Source organism: Eschscholzia californica, unplaced genomic scaffold (assembly GCF_041429995.1).
Source record: "Eschscholzia californica isolate CP2 unplaced genomic scaffold, dmEscCali1.0.p SCAF_2, whole genome shotgun sequence".
NCBI lineage: Eukaryota > Viridiplantae > Streptophyta > Magnoliopsida > Ranunculales > Papaveraceae > Eschscholzia > Eschscholzia californica.
In genome coordinates, this window is record NW_028238309.1 from 8,046,786 (window position 1) to 8,072,440 (window position 25,655).

The following is a 25,655-nucleotide window of genomic DNA, read 5'->3' on the forward strand; positions in this document are numbered from 1 at the left end:
ATTCGATAACGTGTCGAAGAAGCGGACACATGCAAATTTAGGGTTTTGCTTTTGGGGTATTATTGCTGCCACGCTAGTTGAGTACTCATCCTCTCCTTCATTTTGTCCATAAAGACTTAACCTGAATCTCTGGGCCCTTCCAGTGTGGCCCATTAATTTATGAGAAGTTTTCAAAGCAACCCTTTTTTGTGTTAAGAGTCTCTCCCTTATTGGCACCTCCTAATTTTTGACAAGGGAAATGCTAAATGTACAAAGAATCTTTGACAAGATTCTTGACAAAATGCTAAGTGAACGGTCCCGATCAAAGTCAAACTTTGAAAAACTTTGATCTACTTTTGTCTTTTAGTGAAAATGAGTCATTAAGTCAAGAATTTTGTCAAGGACTTTGTACATGTAGCACTCCCGTTTTGACAAAATCCTTTCTTCTCAAAACAAGCACTCACATTGTTGTTTTTACGCAAATAGATGAGTTTGAATCGATTTCGGTTCGCAAATTCGATTTAAGTCCTATTGATATCAACGTGAAACACCTTCTTCTGAATTTTTTTTTTCCAAGGAAAAAAGTGTACTAAAAAACCTAAGAAATATAGATATAAAGTAGATTTGTTTGGAAAAAAACATATGAAAGTTGTAAACAACTAAACAAGTTTCAGTCAACAATTGGTTGCCCAAGTGGTAGAAAGTGTTGACATAAACTCTAAGAATCTAGAAGTCCTAGATTCGATTCTCACTGGAGATGGAATCCATAGTTATTGAACGTAGAACGTAATCCATTTCAGAGAAAAAACTAAACAAGTTTCAACCTAAGCTTAGGCTCAACAACTTAATAAGACTAACGTATGAACAAAGAAGGCTGAAATATAAGACATAGGAAAAAAGAAGGTCAACTGCTTTGGATAAACAAGAAAATTTTGGAGTACAAAATTTTTAAGCAAAATTGTGGATTTTTGTTAAATTTTGTAGCGCAACAAAACTTTTTCTTCATTCTCATCTCCGAGTCTCCGACCACCAATTTCGGTCACCACCTCTGACCACCAACACCATTTTTTCTTTCTCAGACATCTCACTCTGTCTCTCGGATCTCCTTCTCTCTTTTGGACTGAAACCCTATGTTCAACTACCTTAAACCATGGGGTTTCGTGGAGTTTTAGTTTTTACTTTCGACTGAAACTTTCAGTTTCAATCGGCTGAAAATCTAGGGTTTCAGCTTGAGAAAGATAGAGATCTGAAAAAGAAGTGGTGGTGGGAGGAGGAGATGAGAAATGATGATTTGAAAAAGAAAAAGAAAACATTGTCATTGGCTACATTTTCCACCCTAATAGTGGTGGGGAGTTTGGTCAAATTTTCCACCCGAAATTTTGTACACAACAAAATTTTATTTCCCCAATGCCGTGAAAGAGGCAGAGAAAAGTGGGATTGAATTGGACAAAAAGACAAAAAAGATCTAATTTTTATTTAAAATCGGGTACCAAATTTGTTTGTTTTTGGATGTTGTTTTGGACCTAAACCTATCATCCTAGATAGAACTATCAAAACGGATCAAATAATCATAAGTTGAGCTGAATTACTAAGAGATGGGTTCAAATAACAATTGCAGAGGCAAGAAATTTTTGTCTCTCTTGGGTGTTCTTTGGGCTCTTTTTATTTCGGTTGACACTGCTACGGTTGTCTCAGCTTTGCAATTACTTTTGACCAATTATGATTTCATGCCTCACCTTTCAGCTTTTGCAGTTTATCAACGTCTTTTCATTGGTTTCGCCAAGCTTCCTGGCTTGGGTTTAGTCGGCAACCCCATTCACTAGGCGTCTGATTACGGTCTTTATCGATTGAGGTGGGACATTATTTCTCTTTCAAGAGAAGTCTGGTTGGGTACTCAAGAATCTTCAAATTCCGCTCTTAAGAAATCTCAAGACTTCTGTGAAGTTTTGTATTTCTTTTTTCCATTTGTTCTCTCTGGTGGAGTTCGAACTGTATCAAGTTCTCAAGTGGTGGTTTTCGTTGAGGATGTCTTTGGCGGTTGTTCACAGTTAGGCAGGTCCGTTTTCGAGCGATCGAGTGTATGATCCCAGGTTGACGGAGAGCCTGCTAGTCTTGAGAAGTTTTATGTGACAGTTTTTACTACAACAGAGAAGGTTACAATTGGGAGAATGTGTTCAAAATTGTAACTTGTAGTTTCTTTCTCGAAAGTTATAACTTTACTTCTCATTCTGTAAACTTTGATAGATAAATAATACGATGTTTGCAGTAAAAAAAAAAGTTCTTCATTCCAACCAGTATCACACCTTCCAAACACATATCATTATCACTTTAAGTCTCTACATTCTTTCCCTTACCTCCTCATTCTTCTCATTTCATTAAAAGCAAAAGCACCACACAATAAGTTGTAAGTATGAAAAGGAAAAGAAAAAAACAAAAACAAATCGTATTGAGATTCCCCACTTCCCTCCACTTCACTTTAAAAATATTAAACCTAAAGTCCTAATAAAGCACAATATACTCTTTATTTTTTTCAAACTTATTAAAATCTTGCTTCCTTCACAAATCATTCCTCATTTCACATCTTCCTAATGGCTTCTCTCTTAACTAAAACTACAACTTGTTCTTGTTTTGCTATAATCCTTCTTCTTTCTATCTCTTTACCTACTTTCACTTACTCTCAATCAAGTTTGTGTAGAACTTCTTGTGGTGGTATTCAAATCAACTACCCATTCGGCATCGATGACGGATGTGGAAGCCCGCATTATCGTCACATATTTTCATGTACCGACTTAGGAAAACTTGAATTACGGACACCGTCGGGCCGCTACCCAGTCCGAAACATAAGTTATACTGAGTCATATATACTAGTTTTTGATCCATTTATGTGGAATTGTAATGATGGTGATAGTTTTAGACCTACAAGACCATTTAGTCTAGACACAAGTACTCACTTATCTTTGTCTTCTCAAAATGACTATCTTTTCTTTAATTGTAGTGAAGAACATGTTAGAATTGAACCAAAACCTAGTTTTTGTGAACGGTTCCCGGGTCGGTGTGAATCGTCTTGTGACAGTGCTAGTTATTTGTGTCGTCACTTACCTGATTGCCCTTATGGTGTGAGTGGAAGGACTCCTTGTTGTTCTTACTATCCTAAGGCCACTGAGTCTCTAAGGTAAGAACTATTTTTCCTTTTTTCAACATATTATATATAGATTATGATATTCGATATTATCTTATGTTTATAACGTGTTCGTAATCTTAAAACCGAGATTAACGTTCATCTACCCTGTTTAAAAAATTTTAGTAAAAGGGAATCCGATCTTCGGAAAATATATACGACGTCTCTTCGTGTCTGTAATCTTCGGTCGCGGGCTAAAAATATTATTTTGTTTTCTACTTTTTTTAGTCCGACATCGATTAAGTGGAAGAGGTGTATTTTGACAGGTTGATGTTGCAGTATTGTACATCATATACAAGTGTGTATTGGAAAAGTGTTGGGACACTTCCTCCTTATGATCAAGTTCCAGAGTATGGTATTAGAATAAATTTTGATATACCAGTGACTACTAGTTGTCTTCAATGTCAAGATTATTCAAAAGGAAGAGGAACTTGTGGTTTTGATATCCAGTCTCAAGGTTTTACTTGTCTATGTGAGAAAGGAAATATCACTACTTATTGTGCAGGTAAAATCTTCCTACTCGATTTTATGATAAAATGAAGTGTACCAAAATCATCTTGAATCAACCATTCAGACAAGTCAGACATAAACAAATATTATGAAATCTGAACGAGTCAGTTCAGAATCGAGAAAATAAAATAAAAACTACTAGAGTTTTATGAAATCATCATAAAAAGAGTTCTATAATGATTAGGTTTTCCTTGTGCAGATCATCAAAATCCTCAGCATGGCAGAAAGTTTGGAGTAATTGCAGGTGAGTTGCTTACAACATTCAAATAAACTCCATTATGGTATTCGAATTACGCCTTTTTTATAACTATGGTAACGTAGACCAGCTTGTGGAGTCTTGACTGTTTAAGACCTTGAAGCTTAAGCTACCTGCTGTGAACCTCGTTCGCCCTTAAAAGGATAAAACGAACACGACATATGAGGAGTAAACTCACGGACAGTTCATTATTTGATATTTCCACAACAGGGACAGCGACAGGAGTATCTGTAGCAGGAGCAGTTGGAGTAGGAGCAGGAGTATGGTACATAAAAAAGTTGAGAGGAAAAGCGCCAGTTACATGTGGTGTTCAAAGCAATGAGAATAGGCTATTTTGATCATTTGATGCAAGCAAAGAATCAATACTTTTTTTTTGTTGTTTTCTTTATTTTTAGATCTTTATACTCTTCTTGTTAGGGTAGTAAAGAATAGTTTTGGTGCTTTTGAGATGTGATATAAAATGATTTGTTATGCCAGGAAGGATTTTGTGATTCTGGAGAACTTTAACAAATGGTGTAATTTACTTTTGATTTCATTCATTCAATGGTTTATTATGTATTTTATTAATGAATCTCTTCAATTTCAGACGATAACGATTTGGTTTTAGGTCAGTGGTTAATCATCATTAAGAATGATCTCAGACTCGAGTTCAGATCAGGAGAAGCATATTTATTCTCGATGTCAATATACTCTTTTTTCTTCGTCTTATTGTTTTTCCTATCAAGGTTTTAATAAACAACCAAGTTTACAAGTCGAGGTAAAGATGTTCCGAGAGCTGATTTTTATCAGAATAAATAAATAAATAAATAATTACTTCGTCCGGGTGATTTTACAAGACATGAATTCATTATGAGGATTGTAGTTGAACTATTACAGGTGAATCTCAAACAGATAATTTCGTTTTATTGACAGACTAACAATCTTTGATACTTTAAAATACACATTACCTGTAAATCTAGATGTTATACTGTAATTGCAGATGCATTTGTTGAACGAGTGAAGAGTTTTCCCGTCAAGTTCACAGTGGACAGCAGGTACTTGTCCCTTCCATTCAAGCATGACCGAGCTATGTCAATCAGTTCGTTGCAGATTGATGATAGTTCCTCACATGCCTAACAGAGATAATGATCCAAGATAAATACAGGTATACTTGCAAGAACGAAGAAAGAACAAGATACGAGTCTTCTCTTAGTGATATTTACGAGTTTATGTGTAACTCAGGGCATCAAAGTTAGCCTTGAGCTGAGACCAAATCACCAAACCAGCCCCTGAGTTATCCCAAAATCGAGTGTCTCACTAAGTTTTGGACTCAACCAATCCAAGTCACTCGGACAGAATAGTTTGGGAGTGGTCGAAATGTATCATCCACTAGGAAAATAAATACAACATCTTTTTACATGAAATGTACCTTGAAAGATGACATGATACAGTTGCAAGCTTCAAGGGCTATATTTCCTCGAGTGACCTACATGCGGCATTATGAATAATTCGGATTTAAAATGGCGACTACTTTTAACTGCATTTATTCTTAAGAAGTGTTATATATGATTAAGATGCTTACCCGATGCGGTTCTTGTTGAACACTACTAACCAAGTTCCTGATAACCGACTCAGAGACAGACGCCAATTCTTGGTGGTAAGACGGATCTCCAAAGAATAGTATGTCATTAGTCATAACCTGAATAGGTTCGGAAACAAACAATGAGAGAACATAATCTCCACCACAAGACATAAGGAACTAATGAACTTGGGATACAGTTGGACACTTTATAGCACCTCACTATTGATCGAATTGTATGGGAACTTATTTTGAGAAAGTGTTGAAGATAAAGAAACAATTGCGCATAAAGCTCTTATTCTCAACTTTGGTGTTATCCTGCACACATATAATACAATCATCATACAGAAGAAAACCAAAAAAAAAGTTACATGGTCAATATTCAATTATACTTAACATGTATCAGATAGATTACCACGGTTTAGAATCAATGAGTGATAGAATGCTCTTTGGAATGGTAGCAACTCCTTCGACATTTCCTGCAGATGAAGAGATCTGTGTTAAGAAATCTGGAAAAGATGTAACCTGAGAGATGTCGCAATACGGTTTTGAAATGGATGTCAAAATTGAAACCGTGAAGTATTGGGATAACCTGGGACTATGACCAAGAGGCTGCATAATTTCCTTATCAAGGAGAGAATCCCATCTGCGTCAACTTGTGTTTGCAGCCCTAGATGCCCAAAAAACCTATTTATTAGATGAGTAAATTCTGATAACCGTTTCTGCAGTAACATGATAGAGGACAGAGGTAATAATAATGATAATCAATCATGCAAGGCCTTAGCCATGGTCTCATGGTATGGCAACAAGAAAGGTCACATATAGAACATAACAGTCGATTATTCGAACCAGATCTATTTTCCTTTCCTTTCTCTCATTTTCTATTTAATTATATGAAACTAATTATATCACCAGAGTATTTTTCTTATAAATAACGAATCTAACCATCATTTAGGTCTAAATTCTGCAAACAGCTGATAATTGAATCAATAAGTCCATCTGTGTGAGAAAGTAAGCCACCCTGAAGAGCAACCTGATATTGTGGAAACAAATATTGTTAAGGTTCAAAGATGAACTTCCTCACTTTTAGACTAAAACAGAAGAATGGAGAAAACATCACCTCCGCTGTCTCAAGATAAAGATTTATCTGTTTCATGCTCGTTGATACTGCCGGTATTGTAACTTCACCAAATGCTATACAAGATTTTACGAAGGTACTAAGTTTATTTGAATCTTTAATAGCTTTAATTGCTAAGTTGTTGCTCATGTGTACAAGAGTTTCCTACAAGTGGATAAATGAAACTTGATGAGAAATTCTATGTAGTAGGTTAGTAACAGAATGAAAATAAGAATCATATGCAACAAGAAGCGTTAAAGCTCATTCACTGAGTGCACTTGAAAAAACAATGGTAAAACTCGGACATATCATAAAACTTGGAAAAGAATTGTAGTAGCATGTTGACATTTGATACCATGTTGGTCAGGTCAAGGTAAGTTCACAATGGAGTTGATCAAGCTGCTGCCTCATCTACCTTCACCAAATTGACCAAAATTATACTGTTCAACTAAATCTTATGTTGATTCTCTCTTCGTAGATTTCCAACTTTATTGTACTTACCTCCAACCGTGTTTTAGACTTGGGCAAGACTACAGAAACATGATCAGGTATATGGTCCAGAATTTGGTGCATTGCTAACCTATTTTGTGGTTGTGAGGTTGAAATGTTGAATGAGATGAAATGTTGCATAAAACTTACTCCAAGAGAAAAAGGAGGCTAGGCGACAGAAAATCAAATGGGTTCAGAAAAATAAGCTCAACTAACTTATCCAGTATTCCAGTTGCGAGATGGACATACCTTAAGCTCATTAATTCTACCAAAAGCTCCACGACTTTCCACTAAAAACTCTAAATGGCGTTCAAATGCAGTTCCGTAGTCAACCTATGCGAAGACCCGAATAGTGTCAGTCATAAGAACAGGTAGTTATAACTTATCATGTGACCAAAGTGACGTGCAACCTTGTTAGAACATACCATCTGGACAAAACGAGAAATAAGACGGGCTGGCTGTTGATGCACATCATCTTTGGTGTCTGAGAATTCTAAACTGTCATGCAGTGACTGAGAAATTTCAAAAAGCAACTGCACTGTTGTTGGATCACGAATACAACCACTCCTGTCAAATTAAAATTAAAATATAATTGACGTTGTTCTCTACAACTGACATGTATCATTTATATATGTACACATAAACACTATCAGATTGGAAACAAATAGGCTTTAATGGAAGCTAGCTTTCCATTCATATCATTCAACTTTAATGCACATATGAGCACAAAAGACGAGTCTAAAAGGTTTTAGCCCGAAACATAGTCAACAATCAGATAGCTAAACTCGTAATTTAAAAAGACGTAACAATACAAAGGAACTTACTTAGTAGCTTTATCAAGGATATACATATTGACGGCAACTCTTGAGCTACCATACATCACATCTAAGATCTCAACAAAGTGATCCTACAAAATGATCAATAGAATCATATCCAATTATATCAACAAATTTCTTAGTACAAAATGATATCGCGTAGAACATAACGCTAATAGCGGAATGCGCATAAATTAGTAGAAGCTATATGCTAATCTATTTAGGGATTTTAGCAGAAACCCATCTCTTGGTAACACTATTGCAAAGTCAATATCTGTTATACAAGCAAACTACGTAGTCCAAAGTTAACCACGGACTTCATTTATTTTCGCCAGAAGCTCGTGTGAGATAGTAATGGGTGTATGGTAGTACAAAGTACTAGAACATGAAACTGGTATTAGACCTTTATCTTCACATGCTATACTCATACAAAATTCTCAAAACGAAATAAAAAAAGACTAATAATCATATAAATAGTGCTTCAGAAAGATGTTTGTAAGACTTTTTATCAATGTCCAAGAAAAAATTTACCAGGGAAAATGCATCTTCCAAGTCACTGAAATGAGCAAGAAGCTTTGTAAAAATGGACTGTAGCCCACTCAGTTCATTTTCTTCAATGACCTGATTGAATGCTCGTGCTGAAATACCTTCTAATATTATGCGTAAATAATTATCCTGAAGCATGGGAAAAAGTAAATTAGTACGGAAGAGAAGTCCTCAATTGAAAACTTTATGGATGAGCTTCAAGTTTACTAAACCTAACAGGCGCCACAGGTGACACTTTTGATAGACACGAAAAGCGTGGCGACATGTGGATTTGGTCGTGCAATTTGGGATGGAAAAGATCGTAATGTGCTTGGCCCACAAGGAACATATATAGTTATATACTAGAAGAGGTATTGTTGTCCTACTTATGCAGTGATAAGAAAGTAAACCAAGGAACATTGTAAGTTGACCACATTCACCACGTCTGGACAAAAACATAGTAACCAAATTTAACTGCAATTGGTGCATACCATTTCATACTGAAGAACAAGATCTACGTAAGCATCCATAACCTTCAAGTACTGATCAAGGTTATCATATCCACTTGCTACCTATAATTGAAGAATAATGCTTATAAGTTATCATATAATTCCTTGGTATCAAATCAATAGCAAAACGAAAATTAGCACCTCTGCATAAGTCATAAGAAAATTTTCCTACCAACACAAATAAGTTCAAAAAGTAATGAAAATCATAATTTATAACATAATGCAAGGACAAGGAAAAGCTCATCAAGACCAACCTAAAAACAAACTCATAGACACATGTCGATCTTGCACTAAATTAAAAGTAAACCAACTCCTTGGAGAAACCTAGAGCTTAATACATCATAAATTCCATTTCATTAAAATAGGGGGAAGTTTTCAACTCCCACGAAACTTTTTATCACATAAATATAAGTGTGATGACCTAAACACATTTTGGTCAACACAAAATTATGTGTCTATTTAGCTTTTCACCAAAAAATACTAGTGCTTTGATATCCTCACTGATAACAAGGACCTTTATGACATAAAGAACACTTTAACAGTCCCGTTATGCCTAAATGGAACAGAAGAGATTTGAATACCTGAATAACTTTTCTTAGTATCACATCAACATGATCAACACGGGGTCTGTTTTCACATAGCTTAAACCCAAGCAACCTGTAGTTCATATACTGCACAATGGAAAATCAGTAGTTGCCTAAAAAGAAGCAGTCACATCAACTCATCAAGACTACTTTCTATTTTTTATATTTCTAAACAGTAATTGACATCTACTCTACTAGAAAAATAGTTTAGGGTCGAGATTTGATATAGCTAAACGTTATTAGATCAGATGATTCTACCTGATCAAAGGAAATATCTTTGTTGCACTCGATAAGATGCACAATCTTTAAGGCCTGAGAGCAAACAGTCTGAGCGGGAAGCTCCTTCAGGAGATGATGAAGCACAATTGAAGTACAAGGATAATTACCAGAAAGATTTGACAAGCTCCTCTCTGAACCAAGATCCCTAAGTATATCATCGGCTTGCACCTTCAATTTTTATAGTTGAAATGTCAGTAGTCCGCAGGAGTAACTATCTCACCAACATATGCTATATTAACCAACGACTAAAGAAAGAAACCCTTAAATACTAGAACATTACGCAGGTCGTGCCTGCTTTTTTTTAATCTGCTAATACCATGTAGATGACTCGAAGAATTTAAAGCCCATGAAGGTGTGTGTCATAATCTAAAACAAAGACCATCTATTATTTTTACTGAAATATTCTCGGAAGAAATACCCAAGATGAGCAGAACTCAACCATCAACTGGAGAAAAAATAATTGGCAAATGGATACCGCAAGATAAGAAATAAGACTCTCGCATATCTTCATTTTTTACCTCATCTCTAAATATGCATCTCATAATCCACTCGATGGTAGGTTCCACCAGGCTGATGAGCAACTTTTTGTTTTCCAGAGACTTTGTTGGCATGGGGTCTTTTCCCGAAGTAATATGTGACAATATAAGTTTGAAGTCGGTAATGCTAGTCATGAGATATTCTGTTTAAAATTGATGAATAGAGGAATATCAATGCGAATAATGATAGTATGTGCATGAAGTAAAAGCATGGAAAGCACAAAAATTTTCCACGTTTCAAGGAGACAAAAGATAACCCTCAAACATCAAAACAAGGCGTAAGAGTAGAACAGGTTAATTTGATAGATAAGAACTAATGAACTACTGAATTCTCGAGGGAGTAAGACCTCAGAGGAGAAAGTAATCTCAAAGAAGTGAGCATCAATGCGCAATATCTCCACCACAATCTAAAGTTTCCTTCGCTACCAAATCAGTTATGTAATGCTAAAAGTCCGTTACTCCTTTTAAGACTGTTGTAGGAAAACAAGATACATATATCGGTACTATCTGTTAGCTCAAGCAGATGCATCAAGTTTTTGGTCCACGCCATAACTAAGAAGTTCTACTGCGCATCTAAATTTTTTTTGAGTAATTCTGTTTGGAATTAGATACAAAAGGAAAATATCCAAACAAATTGTCTATGATAAACCAAAATATAGGAAAAGGAAATAGTTGATCCTTTATGTTTTACCATTTCTGCAGGAGAGTAGCACACAAGGTCAAACATTTATACACACCCAATGGAAGAAGAAACCTCATGAAAAACACAAGCCTTTACAATGTATAGTACAGTGACCAAAAATAGGGTGAAAATGCAATGAGATACGAGACCGCAATGACATGAACAGTGAACCTAGATCCCTTTATGATCAAACTCATGAATCATTACTTACCTGTATCAGCTGTATGAAACTTCTGAGCACAGCGAGCCATATATAATCGACAATATGCAGATGCAAGTGGATCAGCCAGTCCTCTCATCATCATAACCAGACGTTGGAGACACTGCGAAGGTTGGTCATGCAAAAAACGCCAGCATTGCAATAGTGACAGCTCCAAATAACTGATCTATGATAGAAATGAAGGAGTACTCCAAATCAGAACATTAGTAATAAATGCAGAAACCATTTTGTCGCATCCATAGGTACACTTGAAAGAGGAGTCAACCAACTAACAACGATGAGAAACAGATTCTCCTTTATCATGTGCAATCAACAATCCATAGTAAAAGAAAATTTCTGTATACGCATAAGAATAAGTGTAAAACACCTGACATCACAATTTCCTAATTAATAAGTTCCATCGTGTTCCCAAATACAAAACAAGCACAATGTACTGAAGTTCAGAAGTGGTGATTCAAATTTCTACCTCCAAAACCTTCAAGAGGCCTAAATATTATGCTACTGACTTCTGGAAAGTTAATTCTTCAGTTCTCAAAATTTCATTAAATAGACCTTTGAAAACGATAAACGTACTCATGTTTATCGATAATACCAGTCTAACTTCCAGTGGGAGAGTTTACAGCCAGCATGCCATTCTCTTATCAGGTATGAAGAAATCTTATTGGTCATCTACGACACCACATTAAAGGAACTGGAAAACCTACTACCGAATCATGGTCATACTCAAAACCATAATATTCTCTCTAATGAAGCCATTATCTACCATTTCTTCTCACACGACTTGTCTCAATCAATGCGAAGGCAACGATCAATATCTGAAACGAATTATCAAATTCGTTGCAACATATGGATGGCTAATCAAATTAGGGAGATGAATTCTATACGAGCCTATTACCAATAAGAATAAAATAGAACGAGGATTCAGCAATATGTTTTCACAGTAAAGTTCATAGATGATTGGGTAAACGATCTCCACCAGTCTGATGGAGCAGAAACACTCGACGGATATGTATTGCCAAATAAGAGTTTTAATAGAAGCATGTCAAGATATATTAGTAATCCAGTATGCACCAAACTGTTTAAAGTAGACAAGCTTCACCAAAAAGATGAAGTGCATAACAAACATACAGAGAGGAGAAAACAGAGATAGAATTTCACATGCGTGGTAGAAGCTCGCGGATGGAACCAATTTTGCAGAACCAGTTATTACAAGTCTCTTTGGCATCAAAGCAGATATCACTGGCTTCAAAGTTATCTGTAGTAAAGGCAAAAGTCCAAACGGATAATAAAAATTTAGAAACACACTTGTCAGTTGTCACCAATATGTCAAATAACACTACAAACAGGTTTTCAGTTTCAGTGCTTTTGATGGGTCTGAGATTTCTTAAGGGAATACCCCAAGTCTTCTTTTTTATGTTCATTAGCAAACCATTTGTGACAAGAGGTGAAGAAAAGCTTAGATCAAATTTCAAACTTAACAAGTACTTATTTGTTAGCCGAGGAACTGTAGTTGGAAAACTGTCATACCGTCCATACGAATAGGTAGGAGACTTATTACTCCATATTGAACCACTACAAGTGTCTCTAATGCTAATGCCTGTGATCGTATAGAAACACGAGAAGATATGCATGCCATATGCTAAAAGCTTAAAAGAGAAATAAACCTTGCAGGGAGCAGATAGCAGTTCCATCATCAGCATATTCAGCTCTCCTTTTAATGCGATCCCATACCATGTCTCCAAGCATATCTAGTACATCCGTAACTAAAATAAATAATGTAGGATAAAATTCTGACACCGAGGTGTCCATCAGAAGCTTAGCAACCTGCACATAAAATCAAATAACTCAATTTACATTTCCACGTATACTAAATCAAAGAAAAAGTCCGTAGCTCTACATGAAACAGTGTTATGGAAGTTCATATAAAGCTTTCTGTTAAAATGTCCATCTTCCTATAATATGTGAATAGAATTGAAGAAAGATTTACAGAGCTACTACGATTATCGTTAGCAGTTAAAAATAGTTCAAGGACAAGGAATCCGTGTAGGTTTCCATCCACTTAGAGAAAGTAGAAAGGAAACCACTAACCATCAACCATCACCCAGAAACTATTCGAATTAACTACATCTTGCCAAGTTCAACCAACAAACTTAACTTATAACGATAAACTGGCACAACAACTTGTGATAGGTACGTGTAAAGCCTCACCTTGATGGATAATTTTAAAGAAGTGACACGGTCATCAATTTGCCACGCACGGCTTATCTCATCTTTAAGCTCACGCAACCTTGAAACGTACTCCTGTCGTGTAATGACTTTGACTTCATTCTCAGCAAATTTTTGAGGATCCTCCAATTCGTCTATGTGCAAGTTTGTTGCCGATCTCTCATAAACTGATGGAGAAAAGAAACTTTGACAATTTCAGTGATTAGGCAAAACCGGAAGTGTTAGGAACAATATTTTTCTTTTGTATAGGCATAAGGTCAAGGTGACGAGCAAAGTAAAGGATTCCGAGTGTGCATACCCTTGGCCCCCTTCACTATTACATCAGACATCTGCAAGAGAAGATAAATCAGAAAATGTTACTTCGACGACCAAGAATCTCATGATTGTTGCAATTTACAAAAAGACGTGATCATCATCTGAACCAAGTTATGGGTTCTAAAGAACAACACTCAGAGTAACGAATGCCCATAAGAGAAGTAGCAACACTCATAATAATATACAAACACACAGCAACAACAACTTCATGGAATAAAAAAAGGATGAATTCTCTATAAACATAACCTTATTACTAAGAAATACTTAAACTTTGAACCTAATTACCAAAAGCAGCCCAAACTTACTGAAGTAATAGACACCATCTTTGATACTGCAAATCTCTGTGCTAAGGATCTCTTGAATGTGGCCCATTCTTTCAACGCCAATTGACGATCATGTACTGCGAACACCCTTGTAGTTTCAATACTTGGAACAATTTCTACATCCCCAAAAGAATCATCAACATTTCCAATTGGCCCTCTCAATGGGTCGAAAAAATCAACCTTCCCCTCTACAGCTGCAATTTCTACCTATGACACAAAAATAATTAAATTTCACATGAGTAGGTAAAATTATTACTCCTTTAAGTCATAAGAAAATACAGTCAACAAGTAATCTAAAGAATCCATTAGAAACTTAATCATTTCATAAGTTTATGTTCATCAATAATCCCTCCATTGTAAAACTATGAAAATTTGAATGAACAAATAAGATTAAAGTCTATTGATAGAAACAAGAAAAGTAAAATTGTGTCCCCAAAAATCATAAAGAAAGAAGAAGAAGAAGAAGAGATTGATACCTGGTTTGAGGAAAGGCAAGTGGAAAGAGGATGATCTTCTATTGGCACCCGAGGTAGAGAAAAAGTGGTTTCCTCTTTACTGTAATTCCGAGGTCTGAACTCCATGGTATGGATCTTCCTCCTCCTTCCTCAAACTGTTTTCTAGTCTTCAGAGTTCATCACTTCAGATGTTCTCCCCTTTCTCTTCCTTACTATTGGGTCATTCCTATTTGGACCCTACATTTTGACAAACTCATCTTGGGACCACCAATTTTTGACCAATTCCAATTTGACCCTTAAACTAATTTTCTTCAAATTTTAGGTTGTGTTTGATACAAAAGAAATAGTTCAATAGAAATAAAAGAATTTTTTATTGCAAGTCTTACATAGAACGTATTCCATAAAAATAAGAATCGTTCATTTGGTTGTCTTTTGTTATTTCGTAAGATTATATAATTTTATTATTTAGTTGAAAACTAATTTATGCGGAAATGATAATCAGAGTTTAGGAATTTGACTATTTGGGTAGAATTAAGAGCTCTCAGTTACCTCATATGTTGTTAAAATAAGATTTCCACCTTTGCTAAAATGATACTTCTGTCTTTATGTTGTCAAATTGACATTTTTACGTTTTATATTGTCAAAATGATCCTTGTACCCTCATGTTACACATTTTTGCCTTATGTTGCTAACATGAAAACTTTTATGTTGATAAAATAACTTATTTACCATTATGTTGTCAAAATAATATTTTTACCTTTTTATTGTTCCTAGTGACATTTTTAACCTTGTGTTATCATAATTACGTTCATACCTTTTTATGTCGATAAAATGACATTTTATTAATGTGGAAGGGCAAAAGTCACTTTGCCAACTTAACCGTAAAAACGTCATTTGCATATGAAGGTAAAAATGTATTTTTGTCAATATACAAGGAAAAAAATACTATTTTTTAGCACACAAGGATAAAAATAATATTTTGTTAGTATAGAAGGATAAAAATGTCATTTTCATGTACAAAGGTAAACATATTATTTTGACAAAATAAGAGTAAGAATCTCATTTTGGGTACGTAAGGGCAAAAATGTCATTTTGTATAATAGAAGGGTAAGAATACCATTTTAGTTTTTTTTACATGGACTCTACTTGTGACGCCCCAATTCTTAGAAATTATCAATATTGTCCCCGCTTTTACCACCTTACGCCAATCCCATAGATACGGGTTTGTTATTGGCGAAAGCTCCACAAGCTCACCTAAAAGGTCTCGGTATTTACTAAGCTTGAGCTTACACCTATAGCCCAGGCTCGAACACTCCCGCGAGCGATGACGGACTATCACAATCCTGCACCGTCGGTTAGGAGCCGTCCTCTGTTCTGATACCACGTGTACGCCCCAAGCCTTAGCAGTTATCGATATTGTCTGCGCTTTAGACACCTTAGACCAAACCCACAAGTATAGGATTTTGTTCTTGCCGAAAGCTCCACAATCCACCAAAAAGACCTCGACACTTACTGAGCTTGAGCGTTCACCTATAGCCCAAGCTCCAGACACTCTTGCGAGCGATGTGAGGATGTCCTAGACTGGTTAACCCAGGCGAGGCCCGAGGAAACCTATTGGTCTCGTGTACAGCGGTGGGCAATGGTCTTTTCACTCTTTCTCATTTTACCTCACTCCCTATCCGCCTGACTACACTACCATGCACTCCTATTCGCCACTCGTCTCGACCCCAACCTATACGAAATAAAGTGAGCCCGGGCCCGATATCGAATCCGGGCAGGCCAGCCCATTTCCCACCCCTATCTCCTTGAGTATAGGAATATAGAATCAGGTTAGCATTAACCAGAACTTATTTACCCATTTTGGTTTCTGTTCTAAGGAGTATAGGACTGGAACGACAATAACCAGTTTCAGTTCTAGCCAGTTCTCGGGCTGACTTCCTTTTCTCATGACCAGGGGCGGATCCATGGGGGTGCGAGGGGGTGCGGCCGCACCCCCTGGATCCTCCCGAGAAAAAAAACTGGTAGTACTAATTCTTTTTATGTATATAGGTATGTAGTAATATATGTTCTTATCTAGCATTTGAACACAAATGAGTTCCTGGCTCAATGGTTAACTGCAGCTTCTAGTGTCACTATCACCGTTAGTACATGAGTTCGACTCCCAGTATAAGCATTTTAGATGTTTTTTTGATATTTATGTGTCTATACCTTTATATATCTAATCCTTTGGTTGAAAATATTAAGTAGTGCTTGGCTTAATGTTTAAGGCATAGTGTGGTGGGAGACTGGATGCTTGGAGCTTTGAGTTCGACTCCCAGTACAAGCAATTTAAATATTTTTATATTTTTTTTTGATATTTATGTGTTTATATCTATCTATATATATATATATAATTGTGTGTTACATAACATTAAATAGTGCTTGGCTTAACGGTTAAAGCATTGCATGGTGGGTGAGTGGAAGCTCGGGGTTTTTGGTTCGAGACCCCACGCAATTTGAAGTACTCGCCATTTTAACTTCTATATATAGAAATTATATCTTAAATTCCTATAAAATTCAAGTACATCTCTAAAATAATCAATTTTATCTACCCCATAAATTTCAACTCGCCATAAACGACATGAAATGGACATTCCAAACTCGAATATCATACTGCACCCATTTAAATGATACCGTACAGGTTGCTCGGTGCCCATTATGATACTATAGAGGTCGCTCGGTGCCCATTTAAATGATACTATAGAGGTTGATCGGTATCTATTAGAAAAATGAAGTGTTTCACGGAAATGATGAACCTGAAGTTTCACAAAATTCAGGTAATTTCATTAAACTACTAAAGCCTCTTGCTCGAAATTGATGAACCTGAAGATAATTTAGTAGTCTTTATTGAAAAAAAAAATTTGTGAAATTGACAATGAGTCGATTATACGAACATTTCAAAATATGAACTCTCATAAAGGTTAATTGCGTTTGTAATCGTTGATGTATTAATATAATTAATAAATACAAATATTTTGTTAATTAATGTGTTTGCAAAAAAAAATTTATTTAAGTACACAATTCCGCACCCCCTAAGTGAAAATCCTGGATCCGTCCCTGCTCATGACATTATGGGGTTGACTTACCTTTTTCTCTTACAAGGTTGACTTATAAAATGCATCAAATTCTGGTGCATAATAATAATACTAATAATATATGACCCAACCACTTTAATTAACACGTTAAACCCTTACTTACACAATTCTTCATACTCAAATCACCTCAAAACTTATTTACATCACACTTCACACACATTCTTCACTCCTTTACCTTCTTTTTAGCGTCAACTCCTTCTCCTTCTTTCCTATAAATCTCTCATCCAATTCACACTTCCTTCATAACCATCTCCCTCTCTCTCAATCGGTCTCTCTCGAAACCCTTCTCTTTCTCTCTCACTTTAACTTCAATTCCTCTTCAAAGCAGCAACCATGAACACCAGTAAGATTATCTTCACTATATTAACATCAATGGCTATAGTCATGATAACTATCACACTTCTACAAAGCAACAAGAAACAAGAAGAAGCATCTTTAGTAAAAGCAACCCCTTCTGATACCCTAACAACGACGAGTAACGACATACCATCTTCGCTTCCAACTAAGCGGGTTAATCGATTCTTGGCTCAATTAGAGAACCCATCAAGAGCTAATAAATACCATTGCAACAAAGATGATGCTGTTTGTTTAGCAGAAGGAAGCCCAGGAAGTAGTTGCTGCAACAACAAATGTGTTGATTTGTTGATTGATTCACAGAATTGTGGGGTTTGTAAGAATAAATGCAAGCACACAGAGAGCTGTTGTGGTGGGAAATGTGTGAACTTATCATTTGATAAGAGACATTGTGGGAGTTGCAACAATAAGTGCATGACGGGTGGTTACTGTTTATATGGTTTGTGTGATTATGCTTAGTTATTTACATACAAAAGTTGATTTTAATGTAATCTTAAAATTATTTAATTAATTTTCTTCTTGTGTCATATAAGGATACATGTATGTATTATTGAGTAAAAGAATTCAATTATACATTAACATATCATATATACTTGGTTCTTAACCGCTAGGAGTATATAATATCTTGTAGAGTTAATTCCTATATGGCCCCCTACTTTGTGACCAGCTTCCTTTATGGCCCCCAAATTTCTGTAAATTCAAATATGGCCCCCTATTTTCATGGAAATGTCATAACTACCCTTCCCATTAATATATTTTCAAAATAAAATGAAAAACAAAAACCTAAATTCCACCTCACTTCCCTCTCCACCACTCATCTCTCTCCACGTCACCTCTCTCCAACTCACCTCTCTCTCTCTCTCTCCAAATCAGCACTCTCATGAAGGTCGCCGGCCGGAAAATTTTCCGGCCGGCGACCTTCAAACTTAAAAAAAAAAACATTTTTTTTTTCACTCACCTCTCTCTCTCTCCAATCAGCACTCTCATGAAGGTCGCCGGCCGGAAAATTTTCCGGCCGGCGACCTTCATACTTAAAAAAAAAAAAAAAATTTTTTTTTTTCACTCACCTCTCTCTCTCTCTCCAATCAGCACTCTCATGAAGGTCGCCGACCGGAAATTCCCGGCCGGCGACCTTCATACTTAAAAAAAAGGAAATTTTTTTTTTTTTCACTCATCTCTCTCTCTAAAAATTCCGGCGAAGGGGGTTTCCCTTCGCCGGAATCTGGTCTGTTCTGTTGAAGAACAGACCGTCTGATCTCTACTTCCAAAACAAAATTTTCACTCTCTATAAATATCAATCCCAAATTCCCTCCAAACTCATCGATTCAACTTTCTCTCTTCCTTCTATTTTCCTGCAACTTTTATTTACCTTTTCCGATCCCAAATGGCGCGTACCAAGCAAACAGCTAGGAAATCAACCGGAGGAAAGGCTCCAAGGAAGCAATTAGCAACAAAAGCTGCTCGGAAATCTGCTCCGGCAACCGGAGGAGTGAAAAAACCTCATAGATTTAGGCCAGGAACTGTAGCCCTAAGAGAAATCAGGAAATACCAGAAAAGTACTGAGCTTTAGATTCGTAAACTTCCATTTCAACGTCTTGTACGTGAGATTGCTCAAGATTTTAAAACTGATCTTAGGTTTCAAAGTTCTGCTGTTGCTGCTCTTCAAGAAGCTGCTGAAGCTTATCTTGTTGGATTGTTTGAAGATACTAATTTGTGTGCAATTCATGCTAAGAGAGTTACAATCATGCCTAAAGATATTCAATTGGCTCGTCGTATTAGAGGTGAACGTGCTTGAAGACGGTTTATTTGTGTCGTTTTAATGGTGTTTGTATAAAATTTCTAGGGTTTTAATATTGGGTTTTAGGGGTTTACGGGATTATCTTGTAAGGGTATTTTGTTATGTTTGATCTGAACCTGGTTTAATCGACCTATTTGAATCAAATCCTAGTTTGTTCTTTCAGCTATTCTATGATTTTCAATTATGGTCGCTTAATTTGTCTCAAGTTCTAAACTTGGGAAATGCCCAGCAATTTATCAGTTTAGTGTTATTGAAAGTTCATCTTAAAGCCGAATCAAACCATTCTTCTGCTACCTTTTTCCCAGATAATGTTGAAATTCTGTCTTCAACTCTCGAGGAAGATTCATATGAGCTCTGAAAGTAAATGATAATTTGAAGGACAATCCGTTTAAGCTGGAAATTTTTTTTTTTTTTTTTTTTTTAAGTATGAAGGTCGCCGGCCGGAAATTTCCGGCCGGCGACCTTCATGAGAGTGCTGATTGGAGAGAGAGAGAGAGGTGAGTGAATTTTTTTTTTTTTTTTTTTAAGTATGAAGGTCGCCGGCCGGAAAATTTTCCGGCCGGCGACCTTCATGAGAGTGATGATTTGGAGAGAGAGAGGTGAGTTGGAGAGAGGTGACGTGGAGAGAGATGAGTGGTGGAGAGGGAAGGAAGTGAGGTGGAATTTAGGTTTTTGTTTTTAATTTTATTTTAAAAATATATTAATGGGAAGGGTAGTTATGTCATTTCTATGAAAATAGGGGGCCATATTTGAATTTACAGAAATTTGGGGGCCATAAAGGAAGCTGGTCACAAAGTAGGGGGCCATATAGGAATTAACTCTATCTTGTATTATTTTACATAAGACCAGTGTATGAATCATTAGTTAGGATTTGCTTTATGTAGCCTTACTCTCGAGCTTGTCTATAATAAAGCTCTTGTAGCCTCCTTGACGAAGTGGAAAATTCAGAAAAAAAAAATCTTTAGATCTTCGGCTAAGATTTGTAGAATCGAACCTCACAAGATTAAACTAACGAGAGATGCTAGAATCACAAAAGATTTTGACAAAAAAAAGTTCCCAGCTGATGTGGCGGTTGTGATTTTCATCTCTCAACGGCCTAGATTTGGTCAAAGTTTGAAACCACACCCGCCACATCAGCTGGGAACCTTTTTTTGTCAAAATCTTTTGCAACTTTATCATTTCCCTAAACTAAATACTTAATTTTATTGATGAAAATGAATGCATCCCCTTTATATAACATTAGGGTTTCCTAAACCAAATCAATTTCGAAATAACAACTTCAAAAAAATAAAATACTAGAATTTCAAGAAATTAGAAAACTACCTAAATTAAAGAACACTTACTAAAATAGTAAAAAAAAAAAACTACTGAAAGTACATTTTGAGGGCCTAAACGATGGAATTTGACTCCAAAAGTGGGTCGTTGTAGCGAAACCCCCAACAAATACGCGGAATGTTATTCGCACCGTCGCTCAAAATTTCTTTCAATTGCGACACCTGTAGCTTCGATTTTGGCCATTTCAGTCTGTCACCTATATTTGGCCGTATTGATTTCTTTCGTGTATTGTTCGGCCAATACCTCTAGATATGTTATCTTTTAGTTATTACTTACACCCTTTATCTTTTAAGAATGATCTTGGAGCATTATATTCTACATTAGACCCGAATTTAATGTGTTTCGCTAAAGGAGCTACACCACTTTTTTTTTATATGGACTCAATTCCTAGTTCATGATTGTTAAGTCAAATATTGATCAGCATTGACTAGTTTAGCAGTCAATGACTTGACCTAGGTTGTACTTGTCAGTGCCCATTTGCACACGGATAAACTCTCAACTATTGGGGGATGAATCCAACATAGCTCTACTGCCTGAGTCCATCTCTAACTAAAAAGAGTCTTGGCAGGTCAACATGAGTCTCTTAAGAACCTTGAAGCATGTGCTGACCCACAACCAAGCAAAGAGGTGAATCCGAGTCAATGTGCCCTTGAACCCTGCCTAAGTCTCGAAATGGAGCGGAGTGGTCTACAAAAGTCAGCTTGCCACCTTGAGTTATGCTCTACGTTGTGGCAAGCGGAGAAGTGGATCTGAGTCAACTCTGCTTCGGAGCTCTGGTCTAATAACAGGGACAAAGCAGGGTGGTTTGCTCGACACCCCTCTGCTTTGTTCGAAGAGACTAGATAAAGACTCGCTTTTCATACACGAACTGTTATGTCAGATGATTTGTTAATGTCAGAAATATAAGCACTTGAATAGATATCATCTTCTAGCAAACATGCATGTCACGTGGGTCTCATCAAGTCGGTCATTCCACTGGCTCTACGTATATCAACTAATACCTGGGAAACGATTATGACCTTGTTAAAGTAAAGGTTTTTAACTCTCTTGACTCTAAAATTTTGTTTTGTTCCTTTTAGATTTCATGGATAGACAAAGGACCGGTCCAATAAATTTCATGGTTATCATCCCAATTTTCAAAATAAATTCACTGGGTCACATGCTTTTGGTCTTCTGGTAAATTAATTTTCACTGACCATTTTTGGAATATATGCTCTGAAATTAACGGTGCGGCTTTTGAAATATTGTTCGAATCTACTGTAGATTTGAGAATGTTGATCTTCTATGCATTTGCTTTTAACTTCAGGAGCCTCCTTCGGATTCAATGGAAATTAGAAGTCAAATTAAGCATGAATTGAGCATGTTAAATACATTTAACATAGTATATACATAGTTTATGTCATTAATCATCATACACAAGAATGCGTGTGCATGTTAGAAGATTAAGAATGTCTTTTTTATGAGTGTACTAATAATTGAGCTGTCCAGGTACAAAATTCACCCTTTGCTTGAACCAACAGAAATTGCCTACCCCTTTGACTAAATTGTAAACCAAATTTATATGTATATTTTAGTATAATACTTGATACTTTTCATGACCTAGTTTTCAGAGACTTGTCAATATTCTGTAACCGTGTTCTTGAATCTTGCCTTTAACTTCCCTAACTTCTTTCAATTTCACTCTTGCAAGATAAATTAAGTAAGAATTTCACATGTAAAATACATTTTATATAGGCCGGCGCTTTGGGGAAAGCTAAATAGTTTCCGGGGTGTGAAATTTTAAAGGGAATATGGAAAATTTTGAAAATTTTCCGGGGAAACATATTTTATGGGGAATATGTTTCAAAATAAAAATAAAAAACTCTCCACCTCACCTCTCTCCTCCATCTCATCTTCTATCTCTGCCACCTCATCATCTTCACCGACGAAGGTCGCCGGCCGGTCAATTTTCCGGCCGGCGACCTTCAAACATTAAAAAAAAAATCTCTCTCCTCTCTCTCTCTCAAAAAAAAAAAAAATTTTTTTTTTTTTGTTTTAAGACTAGATCTGGTCTGTTCTTGAAGAACAGACCAGACCTTGGTCTGTTCTTCAAGAACAGACCAGACCTTGGTCTGTTCTTCAAGAACAGACCAGACCTTGGTCTGTTCTTCAAGAACAGACCAAGGTCTGTTCGTGAGGAACAGATTTGTTCCTCACGAACAGATCTGTTCTGTTCATCTAGGTCTTAAAATAAAAAAAAAAAAATTTTGTAGAGAGAGAGAGAGGAGAGAGAATTTTTTTTTTTTTAATGTTTGAAGGTCGCCGGCCGGTTCATTTTCCGGCCGGCGACCTTCGCCGGTGAAGATGATGAGGTGAGGTGGAGAAAGAGAGGTGAGGTGGAGAATTTTTATTTTTCCCCCTAACAATTTACAAAATAAAATTGTCAAATAAAATTGACCAATTTTTGACCAAGTCTTCACACCCCGGAAACTATTTAGCTTTCCCCAAAGCGCTGGCCTTTATATACTCCCTCCGTCTTAAATTAAGAGTCTCACTTTGAAAATACAACTTTTTTTCACAAGTTTTGCTTTCCCAAATTTATCCATATTAATTCAGTATATCCTTTTCATAATTCAAAGAATTATGGTAGAGTATTATTTCTCTCACTTCACTTACCATAAGTCACTAACTATTGAAAATAAAATGAAGCACTAAATTAGAAACACAATACAATGTGATAATCTTAAAATTTAAAATTGGTAGCAAATATTGACAGTATTTTATGGTTTCGTATTTTTTGTTCATTTTAAGTCATTATGGAAAGTGAGATATTTTGTTAGCGAATGAGCTAGATTTTGGTATTATTCTGCTAAGAAATATTCTAATTAGCTAATAATAACTCTAAAATCCAATAGAAGGGTATACTTGGAAAAGGTAGGGATTAAATATGATATAAAAAGAAATGAGACTCTTAATTTGGGACGGACCAAAAAGGAATACGGGACTCTTAATTTGGGACGGAGGGAGCACTTTATGTCGCTAATCATTCACAAGAATGCCATGTGTGTTGGAAGATTAAGAATTTTTTTTTTTTGCAAAAGCAAACACAAGGAGTTAATTAGAATGAAAGTAACTCACTTGAATTGCAAAGTGTCGCAATAAACATAACATATAAAAACATCTTCCAATTTTTGTGTTTCCATTGTAAATCTCTAAGTGATCATATTAAATTTGTAAAGAGATAATTACTATTTGAAGATTTTTGAAAATATGAAATTTGTTGGTTTAAATCTAAATACTCATAGTTAAGACAATTAAAAAAACCTCAAGATGATACTCTCGAAATGAAGCGTCATATTGAGATATCTTTACTGAACTACTGCCACCTCATCGATGAGATCCAAATTGAGTTTTTTATCGGAGTATTTTTAAGAAAAAACTAAAAAAAAATGATATTATGAGCCTGTAGGATTGAGTATTGCAAGGTATTTTAAGAATTAGCATACAGTAGCGGAGGTTTGTAAAAAAGAACCGTCGCTATTAATGACAAACTGAGTTTCTAGAAACTGTCGTTCAAACTGTCGGTAATAATATTTCTGACCGTCGTTTAGCGGCAGTTAACGTTCTGTTACAAAGTACTTTTAGCGACGGTTTTATATATTAGTAATTTCTTGTTGTTGTTGTTGCTAGATGATCTTAGTTAACTGCCAATTCTTGCCCTGGTCGACTTCCATTTCTCCTACATTATGGGATTTAACTTCCATTTTCCTCAACAAGGTTGACTTCTAATGCATCCAATTCTTCATACTCAATCACCCCAAAACTTCTGCTATATGCTTTCACTTCTGTACCTTCTTTCTAGGGTCAACTCCTTCTACTTCCTATAAATCTCTCATCCCATTCACACTTCCTTCATCACCCTCTCCTCTCTCTCTAAACTCTTTCCCTCTCTACCTTCAATACCTTCAAAGCAGCAACCATGAATACCAAGAAGATGATCTTTAGTACACTAACATCAATGGCTATAGTCATGATAACTATCACACTTTTACAGAGTACCAAGAAACAAGAAGCATCTTCAGTACAAGCAACCCCTTCCGATACCCTAACAACGACGACTAACAACGCGCCATCTTCGCTTCCAACTAAGCGGGTTAATCGATTCTTGGCCCAACTAGAGAACCCATCAAGAGCTAATAAATACCATTGCAATAAAGATGATTCAGTTTGTTTAGCAGAAGGAAGTCCAGGAAATAGTTGTTGCAACAACAAATGTGTTGATTTGTTTAGTGATTCACAGAATTGTGGGGTTTGTAAGAACAAATGCAAGCACACAGAGAGCTGTTGTGGTGGAAAATGTGTGAACTTATCATTTGATAAGAGACATTGTGGGAGTTGCAATAATAAGTGCATGACTGGTAGTTACTGTTTATATGGTTTGTGTGATTATGCTTAATTAATTCAATTACAAATGTTGATTAATTAATGTAATCTTAAGA

General features: G+C 36.0%; 2 protein-coding genes and 1 pseudogene across 3 annotated transcripts; 2 read left to right on the forward strand and 1 right to left on the reverse strand.

Moving 5' to 3' along the window:
* The first annotated feature begins 2,423 nt into the window (after positions 1-2,423).
* Positions 2,424-4,513, forward strand: LOC147555868 (wall-associated receptor kinase galacturonan-binding protein). The gene is made up of 4 exons (XM_086663571.1): positions 2,424-3,151; positions 3,424-3,662; positions 3,867-3,911; positions 4,134-4,513. The coding sequence occupies exons 1-4, from the start codon at positions 2,568-2,570 to the stop codon at positions 4,259-4,261; spliced, it is 996 nt and encodes a 331-aa protein (XP_086519697.1). The 5' UTR covers positions 2,424-2,567; the 3' UTR covers positions 4,262-4,513.
* Positions 4,514-4,702: 189 nt separating this feature from the next.
* LOC147555869 (uncharacterized) lies at positions 4,703-14,979 on the reverse strand. 2 transcript variants are annotated; one of them, XM_086663569.1, is made up of 23 exons: positions 14,578-14,979; positions 14,084-14,308; positions 13,762-13,792; positions 13,446-13,630; positions 12,902-13,061; positions 12,396-12,492; positions 11,229-11,398; positions 10,318-10,478; positions 9,779-9,967; positions 9,518-9,607; positions 8,919-8,999; positions 8,434-8,577; positions 7,912-7,994; positions 7,513-7,654; positions 7,337-7,420; positions 6,602-6,763; positions 6,427-6,514; positions 6,074-6,151; positions 5,897-5,960; positions 5,700-5,799; positions 5,485-5,601; positions 5,332-5,388; positions 4,703-5,035 (listed from the first exon to the last, which is right to left on the reverse strand). In XM_086663569.1, exons 1-23 carry the CDS (start codon positions 14,680-14,682, stop codon positions 4,886-4,888), a joined length of 2,763 nt encoding a protein of 920 aa, XP_086519695.1. In that variant the 5' UTR covers positions 14,683-14,979; the 3' UTR covers positions 4,703-4,885. The 2 variants fall into 2 exon arrangements, with proteins under 2 accessions (XP_086519695.1, XP_086519696.1); XM_086663570.1 differs by having other exon boundaries at positions 14,084-14,413; positions 14,465-14,579.
* Positions 14,980-19,369: 4,390 nt separating this feature from the next.
* Positions 19,370-19,986, forward strand: LOC147555870 (histone H3.2-like; annotated as a pseudogene).
* Positions 19,987-25,655: the final 5,669 nt, after the last annotated feature.